We start from the raw sequence: 23,982 nt of genomic DNA, 5'->3' as shown, positions 1-23,982 counted from the left end.
CATATCATATCATATCATATCATATCATATCACATCATACCACATATGACAAAAGCAACTCTTACGGTAGCAGATATTTCAACAAGTAATCCTCCATGGAACTGGTGTTTTAATACAGCAGGGACAGGAATACGGCACAGGAAAATCTATTTGGAGAACCTGCCGGAAAGCATGGATGAAATCTATGGGCACACTTCCCAGATGTTGCACAGCAAGGATTCAATGCAAGGTCTAATAATTTACCAACATCATGAGTTGCTAAGGACATGACATAATACATAGATCCCCAGATTGTCAGTCTGAGGCGAGAGTCAAGGAAGGCACATTATTTCTGGGAAAGTTTGCCCAGTTACCAAACCATTGTCAATAGAAGCACGACCTGGAAGAACTGAAGGTGTTTGTGAGTGGATCACCGTGTAGGAGGGAGAGGAAGGATAATAATACATTTCAGCTGGCCCTGTTTCTTCTGGATTCCAGTTAATCCATGTGATTCTAATTCTTTCATGAACTGATTACTGATTACTATTGTGACATTCCTTAGAGTGGAAAAATCCCAGCATCTGGGAAAAGGCTGAACCTCAGGGATAACCTCACGAAGCGGCACAGGAGTGGAGCAACAATCGTGACATCATGGCGGTACTGAAGGCTGCTGTATCCAGCAAAGGAAGTAAGCACGTTGGGGCAACACCCAAGGTAGCATCAAAGAGGTTTTTACATCTAGAGGACGTTGATGCATTCAATGATACAAAACGCTGTTGCTGTTTTTCACATGAAGAGGATCCTAGTTTTTCAGTGGAAAAGGGAGGATAGGGAGGATAGGGAGAGTTGGTGTGTTCCATGGAGACCACAGACCCATATATAGAGAAACGCCTTTTAGAAATGTCATACACTTTTCATACAAAATTACTTTAAATGAAGCACATTTTCTTATTTTGTCAAAATGTATTATGCTACCACTATACCATTAGTTCAACTGATGGATGTGTGGTTAAAAAAAAAGAGACACTGGTGAACAGTCACATTTAGAGAATTTACTTCGTACAAATTATCTCTTTCCTGTGCAGCAAGGTATTCAGTGGTTTCGAGAGTAAATCAAAGTATGTGCTCACCAAATACCCAACATACATCAAAAATAAAATGAATGGCACTTTTCTGAACAATTGATGATATGGAATATTGAATTGGTTTGGAGCAGTAATAAGGAGCCATTGTGGCAAAAGTTGTTTGGGAGATTAGGATAAATGCATTTCTATGTGGCATCTGGATTATAGCCCTAATGCAAGCCAGGGGTCACTGCGAGAAGCCCCAGATAAAGGAGCACCTAAGCCAAGTTGCAGAGTAATATGACAACACCAATTGTGCACACCGAAAATGTAGTCGGGCTTTCATGGAAGCATAAGGAAAGGTGACATTCTTGCAAGAGTATTAGTCAATGACAAGAGAAACAACTAGTAGTGGACATATATGTAGGGAGAGTAAACTGACCAGCTACATTTTATGTGACGGTCAGCGCCTCCAACCACCTATTGACGTTAGTTGTGATCTGTACATTGTGCAATACTCACCAGAATGTAAGACATACACTGCTGGCAAGTGCTTGTTTAGCATCTGGATACATTTCATCAGTGGGAGATGATGTAGGTGGATACCAAATGTATATTTCTCTATCTAGTTTGTGGGTTTCATTATTGTACTGCCTGGATTAGAGGAGCCATGTTTTAGTCAAGACATTACTCATGGTAGTTATTCAAAAAGAAGGCATTGGAACGATATGTTAAGAGCTTTTATACTATAATAAATCACCTCTCTTGTTTCCTCAATGCACTGATACATATCTGGAGTGGTGTATTGTGCTCCATCTTCATTTATCCAGACCTTCGTATGTGGATCAGTGAGAAAGAGAGAAGAGAATAGATGCAGGGTAAAATAAGTGAGGACAAGTGAGATCAGCATCCGGTTTTGGGGAGAAATGAGCCAGGGTGAGGTTGAGGAATTCTGTTTGTTATAGTTTGTAAACATGTTGTCCTAGCTCAGGTAGGTTAGAGAAGCAGTAAAGGGTTGGAGAGAAATGATTGGCTGTATGCAATGGAGCACAGTACTATGTGAAGGCAGTTTGTCTTTAGTACTGCATAGGGAGTACTGATATTAGTGGTTGGCAGTGTGACGAACGCGTGATGTCAAGTAGACCCTTGAAGCATACAGGGGTATTCAACAGGGTTACATTTTACTACCTCAATGCAAACCTCCAACCTCCACCTACATCATCTCCCACTGATTAAATGTATCCAGATGCTAAACAAGCACTTGCCAGCACTGCATGTCTTATGTTCTGGTGAGTATTGCACAATGTACAGATCACAACTAACTTCAATAGGTGGTTGGAGGCACTGACAGCGGCCAAGGTATGGTGGAGGTTCATATTGTGGAGTTCACTTTGTAAAAGGTAATGAGGTAGGCGATATCGATGGAAAGCAGTATGAAATAGTGCTGGCCTCCATCCATCTGTGTTTCAACCTACTTGGCTCCATATAGAATGTAGGGTCCTAGTGGAGAAGTGAGGTGTGCATACGCCAATGGAATATCCTGTCATTAGTGAGCGCTAATGACGTGCTACATTTCCCATCTAAACTCATCAACTGGGCCTAACTTTGTTGAAGCTAGCAACATGAGGCTGAGTTCAGTGACGGTTGTTTTTTAACCTGTCATAAATCCATGATTTAATTAGGGCATGAAGACATTAAAGTATGGATCATGTAAGTTGTAACATAAGTTATGATGTAATGAGTCGTTCTTACAGGCAAGGCCAAGACAATGCAAAACAACATACACTAATAAAGTTTTAATGAGACCCCAATGGTTGCCAATATTTAAGTATTTACAAGGAAGTGCAGTAGTTATGAAAGAAGTTACTTCACTTGGTCCTACCTTTTAGGAGTGATAAAGTGATGTGGCCTCTAGTCCACTGTGGAGGGGCAGAATGAACACCCACCGGAGCTATGGACAAATCATCGGAGTCGCGAGTGGAACTAACAAAGGACTCTAAGAAATCAACACCAAACTCCAAGTCTCCTGAATCAGATGAATACAAGTACTCTAGCAGATTCCCCATTCGACACATTGGGGGGTCATTACGACCCAGGCGTTAACCATGGCGCTATTAGTGCCATGGTTGACGCCGGTATTTTACTTATTTTGCCATGGTGGATGGTGGAATTACCGCCCCATTCCAAGGTTGGCGGGGAGGTAATTCCCCATTCACCATTGGCTCTTCCCCATTCCCATTTTTGCCCCCATAGGGCTCAATGGGAATGGGGAAGGCAGTAATTATGGTACTGCAAATTGCGGTACCGTAATTACCTCGAAAGTCCCTTTGCGGGTTCCTTCTTTAACGGCTGGTAAGACCATATCATAAGTAAGGTAAGACCAGCCGTTAAAGTATGGACCCGCAAAGGGACCTCGTAATTAGGCGGTAAGGGGTTAACGGTGCCGCCACCTTTACGGCGCTGTTAACCCCTTACCGCCTGGGTCGTAATGAGGCCCATTGACTAGATAAGTGCTGTTATGTTATATTATGTTGATTTATAACGCTCCTCAATGTACTCAGGAGCAGTCTCCAAGTGCTCTGCTCCTCCAGTGTGTTTTCCCTGCATTCTCCAAATGTCTCTTTATTCTGCCCAGACTTACAATGTGTTATCACTCACAATTGCATTCACACATTTCAAATGAAGCTACTTATCCATATGTGTGATGTTGACATTTTCTTTCCTGTTAGTTTGAATTCTGGCCTCTCTAAACCTCCCAATGCAAATGCCTTCTTAGGCAGACATCTGTAGCAGCATAACATACAGGAACGCACTATCACAGATATTGAAACATAGCAGCACGTTAGTGTAACAGATCAGCTGCCCCAATGGGAGCATACCCTCGTTTCTGAAGTTTACATAGATGCCTTGGCCATCTTGACCACACCAGGAGTTTCTATTGACTGATGTTGTCATGCGATCGTCGTCACTTCACAGCAAACTGACTTGTGTATCACTCACACTGAACACCTGGCAAAAATCCCTGTCAAACCTGGCACCTCGCAAACACATCTCTTTTCCTAACACATGCACAAAGAGCTGGTATTATACCACTCCCCTCTCATCATCCCACCTCCATTGAGCAAAAGTGCCAAGTTTCTCGCTGTGGGAGAGAAATTAAGCAAAATGAGCCTCCATCGAGAAAATAATAGACTTCGGAAAGTATGAGTTATTCCCCACAACCTGGAAAAGTCCTGTGAAGCAAGCACTCCACTAACAAAAAGAAATCATGGCCTTATGCCTAAGCTACAAGTATATACTCTATCCAGGCTCCATCACCCAACCAAAGCTCAGCAACCCTGACTTAAAATCTCATTGCACTGGGTTCAGTTATTAACTGGATGAAATTTAGCAAGCAATGCTGTCAAACAGATGCCTCCAACTTAAGCACTGGTCATCACCAACAAAATAAGAAGAATTCACTCTCATAAATACTTACATATACAATGCAACAACCACCACTATCTTCTTCTTGATGCAACCTCCTCTGACAAATTCCCACCCTATCCCATCCCCCAAATCTATCAATTGTAATATTTTCATTTGGTAGCAGGATTGCACTATACCACAGACATGCATTATACCAGACAGTAATTATGGAACATTGACCAACAGTGCTTGAAACCAACTGCAAGCCATATGCAAGTCAGAACATTCAAGATGATTTTCTTATTTCAGAAACCAATTTCCCCAATAGACACACCCGTTCAATGTCAACCGCTTCCTGTGGTCATCCTACATAGTGCATTACAGGAAGATGTGGCCCTTACGCCATTGACATTTTTCAAGCTTTATCTTTTCCTGTTTGGTCCTGACATGGCCACAATGTTGGGTCTAAAGTTTGTCTACCAATGTTTAAGGGGGTTGTCAACACGTATTCAGTGTTTGCACTATGCACACGCCTTGACAACAGATATGTGACCTCTAGTCTTGCTGTGAGTGAAGACAGTTCCCCTCCCTCTTCATGACACTTCCTCTACCTAAACCTATCAACACCTTTATCTCTATGCGCTTAGAAGTACACTACTTCTGGTGTCTCCTTGCAAAACATCATAAATAAATTCATATATAAATAGATTCCAGGAAAGAGACAGTCTATTTTTTTCATAATGAACACCAACATTTCATTTGGAAGAAATGCGCCGATGAGTGATGGTAGAACAGAAACATGTTCAGCAGCGGCTTTGGGGCTCCCTTGTTTTAGTTGGAGAACGTTACAAGAGAAACAGATGAACCCAACAGTGAAAAGTTTTCTGCAAGCCTTGCATTTGATAAGTGAAATACTACTGATACAAAGCCATATCATTATGTAGCAACTATTTTCCCAGGAAAGGTATGAGGCTGTGGGAATGATTCACAAAGCGTATTTCAAAGGGTGGACCCCATATAAATAAAGGTTTTTCAATCAGGCTCCATGTAGGCAGAGAAGACTCCATTGATGCATGCCATTTATATATATAAAAGTAAAAATGTGTCTGTGGTGGGATTCGTGGGTTTGTGGCTTGACAAAGCATTTTATCTCATACATTTCCACATGTTTTCAACAATTTGCACCATATTTTGCGAAGTTACCTATTAGGACCCTCTGGATAATAATGGTAGTGCCTTTTGCCTACCTGCACTGACAACCCAGGACAACCCAGGACGAACATCGCAGGCACAACAAGGTCCAACTGGAGCCACTGTAACCGCAGCACAAGCACCAGACTCATCGACCATGACCCCACAGGGGGCTACATACCAGTAGCAATAGCCTTGATAAAGACCTCTGGGTCGAGACATGTGTCGGCTGACAACAAGGGGACTCAAGAACCCCCTAATGTACTATATGTATATTACAACAAAAAACAACCACTTGCACAAATAAAAGCAACATTACATTGTAGTCAACAGCGTGTGAGAACAATTCTTTGAAACCTAAAAGCAAGATAGCCAAGAACAAAAAAAAAACCTTTCTCCTACTCAACAAATGAGGTGTTTGGCTAAACCTCAAACAGCTACCTGTGATCTTGCAACCTGCTTTCCTACCCCGATGCAACAAGAATACAGAGATCAGCAAGGTAATTTCCAAATCTAGAGCCAACTACTTTTCTACATGCCATTTAGACACCCCACACCGTTCCCTGAATTTCAGCACAAATCAACATTTGTTGGTAGGTTTGTTGCTTGACGTAGCATTGTCCCTTATACAATTGCACACTGTTTCACCAATCTGCACCCCATTTTGCATACTTACCTATTAGGAAACACCAGACATTTCTGGCTACATGACGTTTGGACACCCCATGCATTTCCACGGATTTCACCAAAAGTTAAAATGTGTTTGCGGTTTGTGACCTGCCGACGAAGTCGTAAATCATGTTCACCAGGAAGGGAAACAAAAAATCTATGAGAGTTGAATAGCATTCCAGAAGTTTCCAAATTTTGCCCGCATCAGATGAAATTACTTTTCAAGAGGATTTTTGTGAGACGGCACCTGCTGACAATGACTTAAACTATGTTCACCAGTAAGGGAAACATAAAATGTTGTTTCCAAACAAGCTTTCAATGCCGTAAGCCATGTTCACCGGGAGGGGAACACAAAAACGTTGCTGCATCAAGTGAAATTACTTTTCCGGAGGACTGTTGTGAGATGGTGCCTGCCGACAAAGCCATAGATCATTTTTCAACAGATGGGACTAGTGCTGCAATTATAGGCACCTAGCGAAATTAAAAGGTTACCAAGCCGTGAATACTGATATCCACACCTTTGAAAAGCTCCAAAGGTATTGAGTGAAATGCCCCCATCCAGTTGTCTGCCAGCAGCGCATCTTGATGCGCTGTTATTTTTTACCATTACGGGCCATTTAGGGAGCCAGATGGGGCATTGCTGAAGAGGAAAGGTTTTGTCATATCTGTGTTCCACTAATGTGGAGACTGCAAGGCATATTTTCACTGGTTGTCCATGACCTCTCTTGTGAATTTGGTCAATTTTTATGATAGTTTAAAAACCAAGGACCTTTGGAACTATTGCCTGAACACAGATTCTGTCTCCACACATGTGGCACTTTATTGGGTATGGCTAAACATTGAACAAATGTAAGGGAACTTTATGGATTTGAAGACTACATACGTAAAATGGTGATCACTGTGACATGTTTTATGAATTATGTGAGTAATTGTAATCAGTTGAAGTATTGTTTCCTTTTTTTTCCTCCACGGGAAGTCTGATGAGTCTAATCCATTCATGTAAAACAAAAATCAATTAATAAACGTTATTATTGTATATCTGTCATAGTATGGGTTGTCTATTACTTTATTTTTGTCGTTTTGTTCTTTTGGTTGATAATTCATGTTACTTTATGAAAAATTCAGTTTTGAACTAAAACATAAATAAATTATTATTATATTATTAAAAAGTAAAAACATAAACAATGTTTACTGGGAAGGGAAACCAAAAAAATGTGTTTCTCATCACTTAAAGCAACTCATTCACAAAATGAGATTTGTACAATCTAAAATAACTTATTTTGGCCAAAAAGGCTGCATTGCACTTTTAATTGCCTCACATACTCTGGCATCCAGAATCTTTCGGAGCAACCTACCTGGTGTGTGATCATTGTCAAGGAAGGTTCTCCCAATGACCAGATTGTCACTGATCGTCCAGTTACCGCCATTATCCGGACCTTGAGTAAGGCCACACACACTGCTCCAATCTTGATGAGGGACCTCAAAATTGCAACTTCCCATAACATTGGTATATACCCCTGAAAAGGAATAAGAAACAAACCATTGTTAGTGGGCACCTATTGTTTCATACAGGGCAACTAATTGCCTTCAGTCTGTGTGAAGAGAAGTAGTTTCATGATTATTAGCGGGGTCAGCTTATCTAATTGTATATGCTGTTTAACAATTGTTATATTGTGTGATCTACATAGGGCCACACATGTTGTTTTAATTACACAGTTATCAACTAGTTACTGGTATAGTTTCTTGTTGTTAGAAATTATTAATGGTATTATTGGCACATTCCTATTCTAATGTTGGCACACACACACCACACCCACCCACACACACACACACACACACACACCCACACACACCATGTAAAGTGTTAAAGCTAAATGCATTTAAATTGAAAAACAATGAATATGCAATTCACTATGGATTTAACTGAAAGGTAGCCTAGTGCTAAAATATGTGTCCTACTGCCATCATACCGATCCAAATTCTAAAGCCAATGACCTATAATAGTTCACCCATCAGTGGTATGACAAATGTGCAGAGAACTTCGAGTTTAGATCAACATATGGTGGAATAATACTGTCTAGTTGAAGTCTCAAGCAAAGCATCATGGCAATTATAGAACAGTGAGGCATAATTGACTGGACAATGTACATATGCTTTTCCAATAACCATTTATTATTTTTGGAAGAATACAAGAAGTTTACCATAAAACCAGAACCCAACAACAAACTTTGTTTGGGCTTTTGTGATTAGGAATTTTCTTTTCAAACTGTAAAAAACAATTCTACTTTGCCACAAAACAAATTAGGGGATGTTTTCTAATGGATTTTAATAAGTCCATAGACACATTGTATTTTTAAAAAGTATTTTGGTATCTTTATGTTAAATGTATCATTGACGCTACTTGATTACGTCTGGATTCAGGCATCGCCATTTTATTTTACATGTGATCCCCACAGTGTAAGTTGAAATTCATAATAAACACTGGTCCTGTAGCTAAATATGTAGAGCATCTGTTGAACATACCTCAGGCATCAGCCTGTGTAAATCTTCTCATAGATTAGGATACGCCTTTCATCCAGAAATATGACCCTCTTTGTGTCTCTTTCCCAGTCTGGCATACCCTTGATCTTCTCAAGTAATGCTGTCTGTGTTATGATTTTACATACCCATGATGATGACCCAGAAGGTAGTTCTCTCAGTATGATTGGCCACCCAGAAGATAAGAACCTTCTTCATGTGTATCTTAAGAATTCATAACGCTCAACCATCTCCCGAAATGGGCAAATGCTGTTGTCAGCTGATATGTGCTGATTTCTCAAAATTCCAGACTTCATCCATAGAGGTTGGTGCACAGCTTTGCCATTTCCCATGACCTAAGGAAGGAACCAGAAGTTCCGAGGGATATGTAATCCTAGTTCCCCCAGATAAGAGTTCTGATTAAAGATGTATCCAGATATACCTTTCTTGCACTGAAATGTTCCTATGGAAATGCAACCATTAATGAACCTCTTTTTTTCTAGCCAGTTTGGGGATCCTGCTGTCAACCTGTGATTCCAGAAGTTGCATTGTAAAATCCTGAATACTTACGTCTCTAGATAATGTGACAAATCGAGGGAATTCGTCCCTTCTCTCCAAGGGGGATCCCCCCATCCTGTGAGGATAGGGAGGTGGGCACTCTCCGCAATTCCCTTCCAAGGCCCTCACTGGGACAGACTCCACCTTAGGGGACATAGACTATGCCATACATGGCATGTTTCAAAAAGCCAGAAAACAAAGCATCCGACCTGGGGCAAAAGAAACTTGGATATCATTATATTATGCAAAAGGGTCATGTTCTCTTAATTAAGGATGCCCCATTCACTGGGATGCGGGTGTTAAAAAGTGTGAATGCAGAGGAAGCAGGAAGAGACGAGAACAAAGAGAGACAATCATATACGCAAGCTGAGGGAGACCCCACTATGCATAACACCTGGAAATGCCAAGGATCAGTACGTGCAAAAGTTTCAAACTGGCTGGCAACTAATAAATGGAATTCCAGAATTTGAATTTTGGCAACCTGCAGCACCGGAACTCAATGAAAGTCAAACCGAGGACAAGGTGGTGCTGAGACGACGGATGCAAAGACGTGTGGACAGCTCGTCTGCATAATCTTGCTGATACCACTGGCAGGAACAAGTCACAGTGTGTGTGGGCAAGAAGCCAAATATTGCAACACCATAGCGAATTGGAAGAATGAGGGGTGACAGATGCCGTAGAAGAGAAGGCATCTACACCTTAAGAACAGAGAGAGAGTTCCCAAAGAAGGTGGCTTCCTAACACATTGGCCCTCATTAGAAGGTTGGAGGTGACCATGCCGCTTTTAGCGGCATGGTTGCCTCCTTACCGCAATCCGGGCCCGGGTTCCTCGAATGATGAATTACCGGGCCATCACAACCTTGGCAGACCTGGTAATTCCCCGTCCGAGGAACCCGGATCCGGTCCATCCCCATTCCCATTCAAGCCCCCATAGGGCTCAATGGGAATGGGGATGGAGCTAACAACAGGCCCGTTAATGCTGGGCCCGTTGTTAGCTCCCTGGTGTCCTCGCGGGACCCGGTATGGACGCATGGTTTTTCCAGGCACCCATTGCGGGCCCCGTGAGGAGAACTTGTGGTAGGGCAGAATGGGTTTACCGGCACTGGCGCCTTTACCGGTACCGGTAAACCCATTCCGCCAACCTTCTAATGAGGGCCATTCCATTTTACGACCACAGGTAACTGAGAACAGGAAGCCTGAAAGGATTCAAGGGAAACATTATATTAAACAGTTTACTCGTCACAGTAGACGTTGTGAAACAAAGTTGACTTTGAAACAAAGTAACTATGAAGGTTGGGAATCCTGAGAAAGGATTGTTGAAAAGCTTAACAGTGCGAGAGAAAAATAATGCATAAAAATACTGTGGAAAAGGGGAAGATACTGTTGTTGAAAGGCTGAACGGTGTGAGAGCAAACCAATACATACAAATAACTTTTAAACATTCACGACTGACAGACGAGCACCTTAGTTCATAACATAGGTAGGGTGCCACACATAGCGATAGGGAAAGATAGGCTTTATGCTTTTACTTTGATAAAATATTGCACACCATGTCACTTCAGAGTCTGTGTCCATCTACTGACTCACCACAATAACCAGAGCCTAATGTTCTCATACTTCTCATACTCCTCAGCGAAAGCGTTAGTACATTGTTGGAGTCGCACAGAATTATTTTGCACCATTCTTTACATTTTGTAAGCTTACGGCTAGGGACTTTTAATGGTGGTTTATCAAGGACATGCAAGCATTTTGGTAGGACAGTCATTTTCTCATACTTGCCCAGAAAGTTAATTGAAACATTGATCCTTATGACCTGTCATACATTCTTAGTAATGGACAAGAGGATTGCATTGCTGTGAAACTATGTTTTAAGGAACATGAAGGCACATGCGTTCTGATACTTGTCATAATATTTGGAATGACATTATTGACTGCAGTATAAGCATTCTGGTGGGTTCTATGATATGTTCTGTCAAGTTTGTTTGTATTTTATCAACTAACACACTAACAATGTGATCCATGCAATAATAACAATTATTAATAGGCTATTTGTTGAGCGTGGGCCTAGCTTTAGAGTGCTTTACAGTCGTCTAATCAAACAGTTGAGGAAATGGTGGGAGCAGGTCACCCAGTCTCAGGTTAGTTGGGAAATTGAGGTAATGTGGACCTAGGTGTTAGGGAGGAGCCATTCCTTAAAGAGGAGGGTTTTGAGCTCCTTAGTGAAATTTGGAAGCAAAGGAGCACAAATTGTGTTTGCAGGAGGAGGTTCCAGAGGCTGGGGGCGTAAATAGAGAATGCCTGTCTTCTTTTTTTTCCCCTTCATGCACTGGCATTGTTCAAGCATGCACATGTCTTTTCTTCTGGTAGATCACACTTGTCTGGAGATTGCCGGATTTTCAAAGTGAAGCTTGGGGATTTGAGGGAGTAATTGGTGTGTACATCTTGCCTCAACATTTCCTACAAAAGGTAAGCGCTACATTCTATTGTAACAATCAATCTTAAATGGTTTTTCATGCTGTCACTGGCCATATATTGGTGTTGAACTGACAGCTGAGAAGAGCTCACCTTGAGTTTGCTATTTTGTTCCCAATAAAACACATTTGCTTGTGCCACTGCTTCTGTTCTAACAAACACTAACCTTGATACTGGTTTTCAAGCAGCTGTCACACTTTGTATTTTCTTTCAAAGTGACAGCTTGGGACAGTTAAGATATGAATATCGATCCTAAAAGGTAGTGAACCTATCATATATGGGTTTCTGGGATCAATGAAAAGATTGCATTTTGCAACACAATTTTCAGGAGAAAATTTAAGAAAACCCACAGGATTTAAAGTCAGTTCTGAATGGGAATCCAATATATTTGATGCCAGGCTTTCCTTGCATTGCACCTGAGTATTTCTCTGTGGCAAATCATATGCAGAACAATCAGAACACGGTGTGTCCCATGAAAACTCTGAATGCAAAATAGAGGCCTATTTCTGCCCGATAACCTGCACCTTTAACATACTGCGAAAAGTGTAAGTAGAGATGACATCCGTTTTACATATTGTATCTAGACAAGCCAGACAATTTCAAGAACTAGTCCAAGACAAATTCTGCCCACCAATGTACTGTTCTAGGTTATACAATGGAATCAGAATTTCCAACACAATTCAAAGTCTGTAACTTGTTGATACCTGTATCAGAATTAATATTTATACAATAAAAACATTATTAAAATAAAAAGAATTTCCAACACATTTCAGTTTACTATAAACTCATATGTTAAGTGTTGTTCAAATATTCCAGTGTGATGGCAATATGTATTATTTAGCAAGTGTTTTGCTAATAAGATGATGCCCAATTTGCCAACAGCTTTGCAGCTGCAACCTGGAATATTCCTTTTAACATAACCTAGCATTTAGCTCAAAGGTCCAACCTGCCAGTTCAAACATTGAATGTCAATTTCAGTATTGCCCGTTTAAATTTAAATATGTTCATTCTTAGGTTTGACTCAGTCATGGGGATTGCAATGTTGATTTCTGCATCAGTGCCATGCCATCTTCTAGCAGCTAATCACAATGCCTTGTTGCTCAGGTTAAGCACCCTAACATGATACATATACATTTCCCCTAGGAACTCAATGATTCAGTTTACACAGAAGAGTGGCATGCCATTTTATTCAATGTAATTCAAAACCAGAATCGACCAAGTCAGTCATATTGCCATGCTAGTTTCCACATTGTCCCTTAATATGACCATACCGGGTTGCAACAGGTTGATGCCTGTTTTGCCCGAATTAAGTAGCTGGCATGACAGTTTTCATATTGTCTGAACACTACTGCTACATCCCATTTAACATGTTCCAAAAATAATTGTCTCATGGCACTTTCCCCTTAAAACAGAATTTAGCCTGATGCCACATCCCCATCACCATGAAACATCACCAAGGTTCTTTAACCACTTGCCTTTGCATTACTATGTTTTGCATTTGCCACAGAAAACAGTCCAAACACCCATGTCCTGTTGTCCAGAAAAAAATAATACATGCACATTTTACAGGGCTCTAGAACATTGCTCCAAGCTACACAGCCCAATCCAGAAGGCCAGCCAAGACCCAAACCCATTGAGTACTGTTGTGGGTTGACATGGGAATTTGGCCTAGGTCCATGGCAAAATCCATTAGGTCATCATCTTACAGCGCCTCATGTGTACATTTGTGGTTTTTAGGGGATTAGGACTGAGGTGCAATCTGACTTTTTTTTACCTGAGTCACATTATTATGACAGCTGCTGATGCTGGGCAGGAATGAGCAAGCCTGCTTTTGATGAGCAGTTCTGATTGCCCAGGATCAATCTGTTCATTGCCCGTCCATTTATGATTTGTAGAGTGCTTTCTGTGTTAAGTCACTATTCAGGTAGGAAGAGAATGCTCCTTTTCAGGCGCAATTAGTTCAATGGACCCAATAGGGAATTACGTTTACCGCCCAACCCATAATACAGCTGTAATAAGGTTAGACGGGTAGTGGTAACGCAAATACACTCGCTTTGGGAGTCACCAACACCAGGCAGTGGCCACCATTATCTTGCGAGGGGATTTATCCCATGAAATACATGAGCATCTTATTAGGTGACGCTATTTGAAAGATGACTATTGATCTTGGATTCATGCCATAATCCAACCATGACTCCTACAGACAACGGAATTCAAACTTCGAAATATTATTCTATATCAGGATTTCAAAACGTATTTTGCCACTGTTGCACAAACCTTTGAGATTACGTGGTTACTTCAACAATCGCATCCCAATTTTAAGGGATAGGAATTCATTAACACTTGTGTAGGCCTTGTCAACTACCAGGGGGTCAAAAACACGTGTCGGATGTCTACGACTTGAGGAATAAACACTCATTTCTTGAACCATCTGATCTACTGCAGTGATATATGTTAGGGAGAATTCTCCAAATGTGCTAATTTCCCTTACCTTTTGAGAACTCCAGCAACTTTGCTGGATTTCTAGGATTTGATATTTTTACCTGGGAAGAGTGTGAGCCTTTTTTCCCACTCTTCCATGTATTTTGTATGTGTTTTACTTTTGTGTTCTTTGGTTATGGAGTTTTAAAACAACTCTGGTGGCATCATCTTCTTCTGTGTGTCACACAGCACCTTCAGTGCAGTGGCACAGGGGTGTCTTTCAGATGCCCCAAGGTTTAAATACCTTCTCTGGGACTGACTACTGTCTCCCAGAATATGTAAAGTTAAATTGGCTTTACTAGTCTTTTAAAATGTACTGACCCAGCACACCCTATCTTATTATAGAGTGCTGGAGGGGTTGCCTAGCTTCCCCTGAGTCATAACACTCATGTAACAGTAAAATGTTACCCTTTCCTATTTTAAATGGCTGGCAGCAGTGGTTTAGATCAACTACCGTGATTTTTCCCGACCGCTAACAATGGTAGTTAAAAATCGGGTCAGCCATGTTTTTCAATATGGCGCCCAAGACCTATCTGGAAAAACAGACTCCTGTCATCTTTTTTCACCATTTATTTTAGGAAAGGTCCTTCGTGTGTTTGTCTCTGCGCGCCAAACCAGGTATGGTCCCTTTGTTTGTGTGTCTTTGGCGGGCTTCATCCCTTTTCTGGTGCCAGGGTGTCTGGAGTGGACAGGATGGGAGGGAGGTGCCCGAAACTCTCTGTGCTTATTCTCCTAGGAGACCTGAATGCACTCTTGCGTGATTGGCTGGCTGGCTGTCCGGCAAGGACTACCACCCTGCTGTGTGAGTGACAGCCAGGCTGGAATGAATGGGTGAAACTGTTTAAAAGCAGTTCTCTGAGACTTGGAAAGCATAGTCGACCACTGGAACGAAAGAACCGAAGAAGAGAGGAAGGAAGTGGTCTGCTGCAACTTCTGGACAACCAGCAAAGCCCTGCTGCAGGTCCGAATCGCCTGAAACTCTGACGACAGAGAAGCCCTTCAAGATTAACTTCTTCCCTTGAGTTTGGTGGGAACAACCAACTCGCAAGCTACCCGGACTCGTCCTATTCTGGTCAAATTTTCATCAGAGTGCTTTTGAAAACTGGATAGCCAGAGGGAAGGAAACCAGCTTGTGGACTTTAAGGCACTGACACCTTAGACCGACGTCTTGCTACAGCTTTTGTGGCCTCTTCCCTGGGCAGTGAAGGAACCTCCCGACGTCCTCCTTCTTGTCCCCATGACTGAAACTCAGGAACAGCAAGATCTGCTTGCACTGCCAGGAACAACTTCCTCAGCTAATGCTTTCTTCATTGACAAGGTACTGTGCAAATGCGATCCAGAAATCTTTTCAGCCATCGAGAAAGTGCCTGAAACTTTCCTCAACTACGAAGGTTTGTCCTTCCCTAAACATTCATCAAACTTTTCACCTAGCCAAATTCTTTATGATTCTGTGGCGAAGAAGTAACCATTATATACCAGAACGGTGTTATCCTATACAAAAGACTCTGAACCATTGACTTTGGGCCAGGCCTATTGCGAAGAATTTCTGGTTGTATTTAACTGAAACCCTTTGCACTGCCCATGAATTTATTTGGGTGTCTATTCTTATAGCCTTGTCTTTTCCCTCCTTTATTAAGTATCTGAAGTGCCATTTTGCTCCTACTTCATTTTTGAGCTAAACATGTTCAGTTACTTACCGGTTGTATTTTATTGGGGTATTAGTGTGTGATATTGAACTGCTTATGCTAGAGTGATGTTTTCTAAATGACTGAGTAAATAAATGTATATTCTTTTACCAAGAAACCTTGAGTAAGGGTTTACTTGAATCACTGTATTAGTTGGCCCTTTGTGTAATGTGTTCTACTGCTCACTTAAATTCTTGAGATACGTCTGGCTGCTCAGCCATCCCTACCACTTTACTGTGTAGTACAGGTTTGTACCAAAGGTTAAATTGTGCTTAAACTTGTAGTCCTAATTGCCTGTAGTATTCCCCAAGGGTACTGCAGGTTATTCTCCCTAACAATATATACCTTAAATCAGTGAACGCTTACAATTTTCAGGGGTGTTTTGAGCGCGAGCAGCCTTCCCGTACTCAATTCATTTGATAAGGCAAATACAGTTGAGCGGTATCCCAGTCGGGATACCGCCCAACTCGTGATGAGGCTGGCAGTATTTAGGCCAATCTGATGTGGCCTTCAATATTAAGATTTAGCATTATTCCAGGGGGTTTCATCCCCTCCAGACGCCTCTAACAACCGCCTGTCCTCAAGCTTTAAATTGTTGGGTTTCACACCCGAACCTCAGCTTTGCTCCTCTGCTCCCTCCCCACCATAAACACTCCTATGCGACCCCTTCTCCTAACAGATACACACAAACAGAATCCCACACACTTCCTCAGCCACCCACCCCTACCATCCATGAAACAAACACTCCTCCGAAACCCCAAACAAACATACTTAGACTTACCTTCTCCCCAAACCCTTCCATTCCCTTCTTTGCTACAAACATTTCCCCTCAATATACACACATACAATTATAGACAGTCACTTACCTTTTAGACACACGTCTTCTGTCTTCCGGCCTGGCTGTGCCTGTCAACTCCTGCGTGTACATATGCAGCAGGGGCGTGATAGCTCACATTAGAAAGACCACTCTGAGCGCTCTTAGAGAACTCACTCTGAGCGCTCTTAGAGAACTCTTTCTAAATCAAACTATTTTTTTTTTTCACTAAACTAAAAAGTGATTTTCACTCATAACCGGTAAGTACAAGGACTGGTGCAAGTAGTTATGCTGGCCAATGAAAAGCACTATTTTGGCACACCTTGCCTTTACAGTGGAATACTATTTGATGTTTAGGGCCAACATACTCCCCTTGGTGCGCTGTAGAAATGTTATCTTGCAGCAGAGGCCGTCCATCAGATCATGTGTAGAATGAGTGCAGCAGAGTCCTCTATGCGTCTCCATGGCACCCGTCATTGCCTATGCCCTGAATTGAGATCTACCCAATATCTCCAAGTCATGCCACCCTCTTTCACACATAGACAAGGGTTGGATCCAAAAGCCATTCTTTCAACCCACACATGCAAGAGGTAGCAATACGGTTCAGGTAACCAATCTCTATGCTTTGAGTTTTAAGTACTTTGTGCACCATAGGAAAATTATGCTGGGTCAGATTTTGATCCCTTTCAGACTTTCCCCGACCAAGTATGGAGGTGGGCCAGTATCCCTAGAGCAGCTCCACGAGCAACAGATCATAGCACAAACATGCAGCAGTTCCTTACCATGTCGATTAGAGGATTAAGACAGCTCATTAGGCTTCCAGTCACTCATGAACATGTTGGAAGTTTCTAGGCTTCTAATTGGAATCAGGCAGGGTACCACCCAACCACTCACTGCACCAGAGGCCACTCGCTGTCACATGATTTAACCGTAACAACATAAAAACATACAATTAAAACAAATACAAGCTTGGAGATCAAATCAATGTGGAGCTGATTCATTCATGTGTAACAGATGATTTCACTGAATTTGGTTTTGTGATGGACAATGATAGTGGAACTCTGGAAACGGTCCCGATCCTACTGGCATATGTGGCATTCTACCTGATGGAAATATTTCAATCTTTTTTCTGATGAAATGTCTACATATTTAAAGAAGCTACTTGGGGATTTTATTTAAGGAGAACTAGTGCTCACCTAGCAGATGTGTCACTCCTTTAGCAGCCACTGTCTATGTTATATCTAAATGGCAAATATTTTTAGAGTTCTTTATTTTACCACAAAGCTTCTTATGAAGCGAGAAATAAAAGTATTCTTCCATTTATCATCAGAATTGCTTATTCTCGGTAATTGAAACAGTTCCTGAGCCTCCTCATCATGGTCAAGCTATGCCACTCATAATATATGCACGTATAATAGGCCATAGCCCAGCGAAATTGAAAAAAAGCCTTAATTATTTCTGTGCATTAGAGCAGAGGATGCATGTTTAAAATAGAACTGGGATGTGTCTGAGAGTTCTTATAATGAGTTTCTCCTTTATTTTTTCATTTCTATTAAATCAAAAATAAGCTAAGTTTGAGATGAACTGACTAGAGAATTAGCTGGTAAATAAGAGTAAGTGGCAGATCATAGGAATACAATTTGTGTTGCATAAATCCCACAAGGTTGGTTGCGAGCAAGCCAGGAACCATCGCATCTCTGTTCGGACAGTGACGACCAGTGGTGCAATACACAATGAGGCGGCTCCCCTATAAACCTTGCTGAAAGCCCCTCACCCAGGCTCCTTGAAATAGTGTATGCTGTGTCTCAGACTCTCGGGGCGTCCTGGGCCACAACTCATGCCCACTCATTATGATGATCAGGATGCCGCAGAGGCGTGCTGTAGACTGCACTAGGTGAAAGATGTAAGGTTTTGAAACAAATCTCACATCTTACAACTAACATAAAAACAAGGCGTGTGGCGCCTGGCACCCAAATATTGCAGCTGCCACTGTGTGCGGCAAGTAACATTATGTGCATGGCAGTAGTGGAGGCAGCTTTTGATGTGCCATTAGCAGCAGATGAAGATCTTTAGTGCAGGGACATTAACAACTTTCATAAATCAGCGCAAACAAGCATAGTAAGAGAGCCCTAAATAATATAGGGCATATAAAGTCTTTTTTCTATACATTTTGTAATATTGTCCTGTTAAATTATTGCATTTTACTGCATATTACATGAGAAAAACAGGTTAAAAAGTCACGCAATTTTCAATCAGTTCCCTAAGGTAATCTAGCATATCTCATAGCACCAACAGTAGACAGGAGCATTTTAGAACATAGGCCAGTATTGCCAATGAAAGTCATTATCATGCATCTGTGCCCACGATATATGACAACGTTCCCACTGCAAATTATTTCATGAAGCTGAATCCATAATAAATGCCAGCATTCGTAATATATAACACGTTTTTGTTGTTGTCCCAATCAATACAATTAGGGTCACTGTAAACAATGTTAACGAAGCTGAAAACACAACCTTGGGTTGCATGGTCCCTGTAAATTACTTTTGTGAAGATGCTTTCTCAATCACTGCCAGTATGTTCACTGTATATCAAGTTGATTAAGCTTGATATACAGTGAACATTTTGAAATAGATTGAGGATTGATTAATCCTCAATCTATTTCAAAATTCAAAAAATAGCACAAACACAATCAGCCAGAATTGGCACTATCAATAACTTCAATGATGCAGCCTACTGCCGCCAAACACATGTCCTCCTTTCACACAACCACACATCTCCACACACAGACACCTTCTCAAACAAACATCACGCTCACACCAAAAGAGTAGCAAGAACGAAGGAAATGTGCAGACATTACCTCTGTTATTGCAGGAAGGAAGGAACCAGGAGCCTTTCTGTCTATGTGTTAGGCAGAAACCTGTGCAGTTCCCTCTGGGACCACTGCAAAAGATTTAAGACTACAGGTGTTTGGCAGTAAACCCACTTGGTAGAAGTCTATACCACACAGATTCACTTGGTAGCTGTGGCTGAGCAGTCAGACTTCCCTCAAGAAAAGTTAGGCCGTATTTGGAGTATACAAGATAGGGAAATTTACACAGTAGAACAAGCAGACACTGATCAGAGCTTGGGTCTAGATATATATAATTATTTATTTAAAAACACATCTATGGAAAACACACTGGCGCTAATATGGCAAACAACTTCAATCACAGTTACTATAAGTATATATCAATCCCATAACAATATTTCGACAAGTCTAGGTTCAACGGCACCACTTATTTGCAGACAGAGGTGAATGCTTTAACCTAGATGGCACTCTAGTATTCGTTAGGAAGGGAGAGAAAAGGGCAGGGTATGAAGCCAACTCAGTACCAACACTTTTACGAAACAAATGCAAGGCGAGCAAGGCAGGGTCGACTGTAAATCACAAAGTTCAGAGGCCAGGCCCACTCGGAGAGAGGCAAGTCTGTGTGTCCCAAAAAGTATCACAGTGGAAATGCACTTCAAGTCTTTGTAGCAAAATGTCACAGAAAGGTTGGACCAGTTTAGAACAAACGTTTAAGAAGGTCTGGAGGCAACCCAATGGAAAGGTAAGGATTTAAGACACCTCACGCTAACCGCTTCAAGGGAAGCCAGGCGGACACAGTACCTTGTAAGTGAAGAGCCAGCTCCGGCGGGGGCAGTTGTTCCTGGTGGTGGATGCAAGTCGGGGCTTTGCCAGAAGATGAGAGGATCCCGTCGTCGAGGAAAAGTTGAAGATCGTTGCACCACCAGGGAAGAGACCAGTCGCGGAGTGCTCAGTCACAAGACACCACCTTTTGGTCGCGGTACAGTGGTCAGTGGCTATGCGGTTGCCGGGGTGCACAGCACGGGCAATTCGACCACTAGACGTCCTGGAAGCAAAGAAAAAGCAAGGGACTGGTTGTTCCCACCAGTCAGGGTAAGAAGACTCTCGAGCAGGGAGATCTCCTCTGTCATTGGGAAGTGGTGAGTCGGTTCAGCAGGGCTCCACCGGAGGTTTCGTCTTTGCAGGTCGGCTCAGCTTTACCCTCGCCGGATTCTTAGGTCCTGTGGCGACTTCTGAAGATCCAGTCCCAAAAGCCCTGCTTTTATGCAGAAAACCCCCATTCATTTAGCCTAGCTGTCAATCAAACATGCTAAGTGGTGGGGCGGCTCACCACTTGGGCCAATCACACAAGAGTGCGACTTGAGTTGGCAAGGCAACTCAGTCCAGGGTGCCTAAACCCCCTCCCACACTCCCTGTGGTACCCAGATAGAATGGCACCACTCTGGAGGGCTTCTGTGCAGAAGCCCGCCAAAAGTGGAACAAAGGGCTCAACCTTTGGTTTCGGAGTTACAGAGGCGAACACATACGCCATTTTAAAAACCGAGTTCTGGCAGAAAATACCAACCGGTGGATTTATTTAAGACAAATAAACCAGTGGTATGTTAGAGACTAATGTGAAAAAGTATTAGCCTCCAACAATGGGAAGAATCCCATAGGAATATACTCGCGGTTGAATATAAAAGTAGTATCTACTGCCACCAGCCAAAACTCGATAAGGGGGACGGTACAGTGCCCCCTCGAATAACAGACCCAGGGGTAATCGAATTACCCCTACCAGTACGTCCACAATAGGATGGTTTGTACTAGTTCTGTTAGTAAATTTAGGTCTAATAAAGCCAATGGTGACTTTACATGCCCTGGGAGACAGTAGTCAGTCCCAGGGTATGGAGTGTATGGTGGGGATCCTCTAGGACACCCCAGTGTTACGGCATAGAGGGTGCGGTGTAACACACATAGCAAAACACATGAGGCCCTATGGAGTAAAAGACCCCATAGCCCATAGAACACATTGACATTCAAAGAAATCAACCACATTCATGTCCAAGAGTGGGAGGAAAAGAGTCTCACTCTTGGCAGGATGAAAAAAAACAAACTCCAGAAATCCAGCAAAGCTGCTGGGGGACTCACTAGGTTAGGAAATTCAGCCTAAACAGAGAATTCTCCCTAACACTCGGCCCCCCAGACTAAGGGACAGGAGGATTTAATCCACTCCTGGATGAATCTCATACCTGTAGTCGATGATATACATCCTATAGAGACCATCAGCATTTCCCCTTTCATTTGCATTAACCATCTCAAGGGTTGGTGGTCAGTCTGAATAAAAAAAGTAGAACCATACAAGTATGGCCTAAACTTCTTCAGAGCCCACACAATAGCAAAGCATTCTCTTTCGATTGTTGCCCACCTTGTTTCAGGATCCTTCAGCTTGCGGCTGATGAAGCAAACGGGGTCCTCCCTACCTTTCCCATCCAGTTGACTGAGTACTGCACCTATTCCTACATTTGAAGCATCTGTCTGCACAATGAAAGTTTGGTGGTAATCAGGAGCTCGGAGTACTGGGGCTTGGCAAAGAGCTTTTTTCAGGTTTTCAAAGGCCTGATTGCACTCCTCGTTCCATCTAACCTTCTTAGGGAATTTTGGAGAGGAGATGACATTCAGAGGAGAAGCTATGGTCCCATAGTTCTCAATGAAATTCCTGTAATACCCAGTGGGACCTAAGAAAGCTCTCACCTGGGTCTGAGTAGTAGGTGTTGTCCAATTTTGCACAGCTTCAATCTTACTGAGCAAAGGCCTTATTTCTCCACCTCCTACCTCATGTCCAAGATAGACTACCTTACTCTGTCCAATTTGGCATTTACTCGCCTTTATGGTAAGATTGGCCCGTCCAAGAGCCTGCAAAACATCTCTTAGGTGGGTTACATGTTCTTCCCAGGAATTGCTGAACACTGCTATGTCATCCAAGTATGCCATGCAGAAGTCCTCCATCCCATTCAGAACCTGGTTTACCATCCGTTGAAATGTAGCAAGTGCATTTTTCAATCCAAAAGGCATTACCTTAAACTGGTATAAGCCAGCTGGGGTAGAAAATGCAGTTTTCTCCTTGGCATGGTATGTCAGGGCTATTTGCCAATAGCCTGACGTCAAGTCAAATGTGCTGAGGAACTTGGCTGAACCAAGTCTATCCACCAACTCATCTGTTCTTGGCAAAGGGTGGGCATCAGTCTTGGTGACTGCATTAAGAGCTCTATAATCCACACAGAATCTAAGTTCTTTAGATCCTGCCTTTGGTACTAACACAACTGGGTTAGACCATGGACTAGTAGAGGGCTCTATTACCCCGATATCAAGCATCTTGCTGAACTCACCTTTGATATGGGTTCTTACACTTTCTGACATTCTGTATCCTCTGCTTTTGACTGGCAGACAGTCACCAGTGAGTATGTCATGCTGGCCTCAAGGGGTCAAGCCTGGTGAAAGTGAGAACAGAGAGGCAAACTGATTCAACATAGATTTGCACTCTTCTTGTTGCTCAGGTGTCAGATTTAAAGAGAGATTTACTCCTTCAATTTTTTCGTCTAAAGGTAAGCCTCTGAGGAGATCCGGAAGAGCTTCACTCTCTTCTTCTTCCTCGGATGATGCTAGAAGCAACGCTCCTACATCAGGTCTCGAGACATACGCTTTGAGTATGTTGGTGTGGAAGACTGTCGGAGCCTCCTTGGGATTGCCCAAGTCCACCAGATAGTTGACCTCTCCAAGTTTACCTACAACTCTGAAGGGTCCCATCCATTTGTCTTGCAAGGCCCTCTGCCTTGTTGGGATCATAACGAGAACTAGCTGGTCTTGAGTGAACTCAACCATGTTAGCCTTTTGATCATGCCAGTGCTTGACCAATGCTTGTCCAGCTTTCAAGTTATCACTTGCTTCCGCCATCATGTGTGACATTCTCCTCCGGAGACCTATCACGTAGTCAGTCACTCTGACTGGCTTGGGGGAAGGAGCACTCTCCAACCCCTCCTTAATCAGGGCCAATGGACCTCTGACGGGATGACCATAGAAAAGCTCAAAGGGAGAGTAACCTACTCCCTCCTGAGGGACCTCTCTATAAGTAAAGAGAAGGCATGGCAGTAGAAGGTCCCACTTCCGTTTAAGGGGTTCCTCTAAAGCACCTATCATGCTCTTCATGGTTCGGTTGAACCTTTCTACCAACCCATTGGTTTGTGCGTGGTAAGCTGTTGAGAACTTGTAAGTAACTCCACAGGTTTTCCACATGGCTTTCATGTAGTGGGACAAAAA

General features: G+C 42.5%; 1 protein-coding gene across 1 annotated transcript in view; it reads right to left on the bottom strand.

Annotated features, from left to right (window-relative positions):
• The window catches only part of MALRD1 (MAM and LDL receptor class A domain containing 1), a 3,359,462-nt gene that overhangs the window by 1,285,025 nt on the left and 2,050,455 nt on the right, over window positions 1-23,982 (bottom strand). The window contains exon 34 of the mRNA XM_069646615.1: window positions 7,667-7,828. Within this exon, the coding sequence (XP_069502716.1) occupies window positions 7,667-7,828 (162 nt within the window). The remainder of the gene's footprint in view (window positions 1-7,666; window positions 7,829-23,982) is intronic.

Source organism: Ambystoma mexicanum, chromosome 2q, assembly GCF_040938575.1.
Source record: "Ambystoma mexicanum isolate Mex_15411 chromosome 2q, UKY_AmexF1_1, whole genome shotgun sequence".
Lineage (NCBI taxonomy): Eukaryota > Metazoa > Chordata > Amphibia > Caudata > Ambystomatidae > Ambystoma > Ambystoma mexicanum.
The sequence above is the reverse complement of the archived record's forward strand: the minus strand, read 5'-3'. Positions and strand labels throughout refer to the sequence as shown.